At 40.6% G+C, this 4,542-nt stretch overlaps 1 protein-coding gene across 3 annotated transcripts in view; it reads right to left on the bottom strand.

Moving 5' to 3' along the window:
- Nucleotides 1–404: 404 nt before the first annotated feature.
- LOC118325632 (dual specificity mitogen-activated protein kinase kinase 6) overlaps nt 405–4,542 on the bottom strand; it is a 37,233-nt gene continuing 33,095 nt past the window's right edge. For all 3 annotated transcript variants that reach the window (XM_035658398.1, XM_035658382.1, XM_035658390.1), the window contains exon 12: nt 405–3,796. In XM_035658398.1, coding sequence (XP_035514291.1) covers nt 3,719–3,796 — 78 coding nt within the window. In that variant the 3' untranslated portion in view covers nt 405–3,718. The remainder of the gene's footprint in view (nt 3,797–4,542) is intronic.

Raw genomic sequence — 4,542 nt, 5'->3', positions numbered from 1 at the left:
TACTTTTAACACTGCTCTGCCAAAACTAAACAAATGGATAGCTTTGTTATTAAACCCTTCTTGGACATTTTCAGTTGTATTTTCTGCCAAGCACTGTGCCTCAATTATTTTTAACAACTCAAAATGACACAAAAGATGTTTCTAGTCTATTCATAGATGTATTTTAAAACGGTCATATTCATGTAATTTTCCTCAGTGCTCGCAGTCAGTGAATGTTCTACATAGTGGTAGCATCCTTTGGGTGGTAAAAGGTTAAAAAGAAGTCCTGTTAATTAAATTAGGAGCGAAAGCAGAATCCTTTTTGTCTTCCTTTACGTCACAGATTGAGCCTTTAAGCAACAATCAAACAACTTCAACACAGCTAAAGTGACCGAAACATCGCAAAAATGGACTGAACACAGACATCGAGCAACTAAATATTTATAGGCAAGAATATTATGTAAATTCTCTCACTGTGACAGTATCCTGCCACCCTGCCACGTACAGTATTTCAAGTTTCCCATTTTGTCATTAAAGTAGTACTTGCATAACAACTACAGGCGTCTTCTGCCATCAGAAATCACCACGAGAAAAAAGCCAAGAACCAAGGCAACGACAGAGATGAGCACAAATGTGTAGAAGAACAATACTGACTGGAACCGGAGCTCCATCTACGACAAGAAACACAAAAGTGATGAAAACAAACGGAAGTGGAATCGCGATGCCATGCAGGGCGTGAAGAGGGAGGAAGCAGATATGATGGGAGAGGCAGACATCCCTGCATCGTCCTTATTACAACATATTATTTTCCTTAGTTGTTTTCTATAGAGAGGCACATAGAAGGCTTGCAAGTTACAGTTCAAAAGCATTTTACGTGTTTGAGCCAAGAAGAACACGACAAAAACACACAGCCCACACAAACACACAAGAAAAGTCTCGAATGGATCGGTCAAGTTTTCAGAGGGAAAACAGCAGTTGTAATAAATAAGAAAAACTGCAGTAAATCTGTCTGGGGAAAATAAAACAAAAACAAACCTGGATCTAAATAATAACAATAATTAATATAATATTAATAATAATAATAGTAATAATATCCAGTTCTTTTCATGTTGAACATGGAGTGGAGAGGGTTGTGATTGGCTCAGTACAGACAACAAGGAGAATATGGGCAATCTTCTCCCACAACTGACCACAATGTCAACACACACCTCACTGTGTGTATGTGTGTGTAAAGTAGGGCTGCATGACTCATCAGATTTACATTTCGTACCTCTGCGCAGTCTCATTACATTTGTGTGTTTGCATCAGCAGGGCGATCCGCTGCATCAAACTAAGCGCTTTGAATTTTTACACAAGACTTTGTTACAGGTTAAGTAAGACGTGGTGGCGAACGGATCTCAATGCGTCTACTTGTGATTAGGGATGGGAATCAAGAACCGGTTCAAAATTTTCCAATATATCAGAATCGTATCCTCCTAGATTATCGATTCCTTTCATCGATCGTTTTTCTGACAGTTGGATATTGCCAAACAATTAAAACAATGATGTCAAACTTGTGTCCAAAGCTTAATTTCCCGAAGAAACTTAAACTGTTCTGGTTCTCCACTGTGTTTAGAATCAGGAAGGGAATCGATAAAGAATCGGGCCAATAAGAAGAATTAATAATGTCATTTGTATCCCATCCTTATTTGTGATCGGATCACTCAAGATGCATGTTAATACCAGGTCTAAACGGGGCCTATGACACCAGGGTTTTTGTCTTGCCTTCACGTTCGACCAATCGGAATGGATAAACACTTCTGCCTTCAGACGACACATCACACAAACTAGTTTATTTCAGCCAAACCCTCGTCTGACAGGCCTATGTGAACATGGTTCACATAATTTGCGCTTTGCACTCTCTGGACGAACACAATCCAACTTCCTCTAAAACTCAAACCACCGATAGTCCTTTTTACCAACAGGGAAACACCTCGTTTCCGGTTCAAGCACCTAGTTTTGACACCGTTTGGAGCATTTTGAACAAAAATAAATTGGTTCAGAACCTGGAAAGTTGGTTCCCAGCTGGAACCATAAAATAACAGGTTGTCCTTGCGAACCAAAGTGGCTGTGTCATATTCTACAAGTTGTTGTGCATTGTGCAGCGCCCTCTATTAAAATTTGGTGGAAAAGGGTCCTGAGAGGCACTGTTGTGATTCCACAGAACAAATCCATCTTTGTCCCAAATTCTGCTCTTGAGACCTGTTTGACCGGGCCAGAACACAGCGGCAAAAATAGCCATGAACAAAGAAGATTTAATAAATAATGAGTCAGAACTGAAGAAATGACTGTATCCAACCAAAGTTCTGACAAAAAATTCACATTCTTCAAGTGAGGAACTGTTATGGATATATGTTATAGATTTGCGTGCAGTACAAGCATTGTTTGGACACACTGAATCAAAACAGACCTGCAACTAATGATGATTTTCATTATCGATTAATTGTTTAGGCAAAAAATCCCAATTTCCCAAAGTGACGTCTTTAAGTTGCTTCTTTTGTCCGACCAACAACCAAAAACCCAAAGACTCTTCTTTTATTATCATAAATGACAAAGATAAGCAGCGATCCTTACATTTAAGGAGCTGGAAGCAGCAAATGTTTGACATTTCTGCTCTAAAAATGACTGAATTACTCATCAAAACAGTTGGCAACTAATTTTCTTTCCATCGACTAATCGCTGCACCCTATAGCTCTACATCGAAACGCTATGACGGCACCAAGGCCATGAAAACTACAAGAAAATCCTGCCGTCTGGCCACAAAAATACATAAATAACAGGAACTTTATTTGTGACCATCACATCAGGCACAATGAGACTGCAGAGGAAACTTTTCGGTATCTCAACTCTGAGCACAAAAGTTCTACTTTTATCCCAAATCGTGCAGCCCTACAAACACACACATACACACACACACACACACACACACCAACTCACACCAACTCACACACATACAAACACACTTACGCACACTCACAGGCAGCCAGAGCCCTAAACTTGTAGTAGACCCTCTGCTGTAATCAAGGGAAAGCAGTTGAAGTGCAGTACCTATTTGCGACCACTAGGAGGCCTTAAAGTGAGGCCTTGCAGGTCTTCAACTATCGGACTCTACGACTGTTCCTCACTGGCCATCTGAGCCCGTGTTTACCCAGAGATATATTCTGTACATGCAGTCAATTAATAAACCGATGCAACACTTGCTTTGAGTATACAAACATTTAGATTATACATAGATAGCATTATATCATTCATCTTTTTTTTAAATATAATCTGCACCTCTTTTCATGTCTTGTTTTTCAGAAAAAAAGAAGAGTTTGACCATTGTGGTGGTTTAACTCGCTGACTAATAATGAGTAGTAGGCGGTGAACAGAGGTGCGACAAATCTAACTCAAGTGGGAGTTTTTGCATACAGACATCTTAAATTACTCCAGATTATGTGCCCCTCCCGTGCCAGGTAATGTACAGAGGACATGGAGGCCAGGTGGGGGGGTGGGGACAAACTCCACCGCCTTCGTCAGCTTCTCCTCCGGGCTCCGTGTGTCTTGATTCTGGAGGGAGGAGGGGGTGAGAGTACTGCGAGGCGGGGCAGGGGAGTCCTGCAGGTAAAGGTGGGGGTTGCAATTTGTGCTTTTTGTTTGTTGTATTTTTATTTTCTTCTTCTGAACAGATCTTCCCTCCCTCCTATGCAAGTGCGGCGACTCAGTCCCCTAAGATGACTTTCACAAAGCTAGCCACGTCGGTTTCTTTGGCCTCATGGGAGGTGAAGAAGGGATGTTGCTGCGGAGGGAAATAACACATTTATTCGGAGTGCAATTAGGAGTCATTAGGATATCAGCCCTGTTTATAATGCAGCTGATTTTGCACTGAAGCATCACAGCTCATATGTGAGGGAGACGACCTTCATACAAAGGGACACAATGGTCTTAGACCGCCCTCCAGTGTCTGATTTACAGTATTACAAGATTCCTGCATGTAATCCGTTAAAAGCAGAATAACAATATGAAGTCTGAATCCTGCTCTGTGACTTATTATAACTACTATGACAGCAGTTCCCAGCCTTTTTCCTGTAAACTGATGAAGTGACTATAATTTATAAATATTTCACATTTTATTCAGTGCATTACAAAAACAGTGATAACTGATAAACTGTACAATAAACAGTGAACACAATATCTGTAGGAAGTTTGTGTAAAACGAGCGTTTTGGATGAATCTTGAGCAGATTATTTCCTGTAAATATTGATCAGAGGTGAATTTTCTTGATATTTTTAGGAACTTTTTATGCCATTCTCTGTCTATGTTTCCTGCGCATCTTAAAATCTAAAAGGCCTTGCAACCCTCCATGAGTCCTTGGCGCCCCCTTGTGGGGGTTTAAACAGATAGGATCTAGGATATAGTTTTAGAGAGTTTGAGGGAAGGTATCAAGGATTTTCAAGTGAAAAGTCCAAGGCTGCATTTCATTAGTAGTTCCACTTCCCCTCGTTCACTTCCCCTCAGCCCTTGGTATGACGTAACCGCATACGT

This window comes from Morone saxatilis, unplaced genomic scaffold (assembly GCF_004916995.1).
Source record: "Morone saxatilis isolate NCDOM2014 unplaced genomic scaffold, NCSU_SB_2.0 Contig1, whole genome shotgun sequence".
In the NCBI taxonomy this organism is placed as follows: domain Eukaryota; kingdom Metazoa; phylum Chordata; class Actinopteri; family Moronidae; genus Morone; species Morone saxatilis.
Note: the sequence above shows the minus strand (reverse complement) of the source record. Positions and strands in the feature narration are given on the sequence as shown.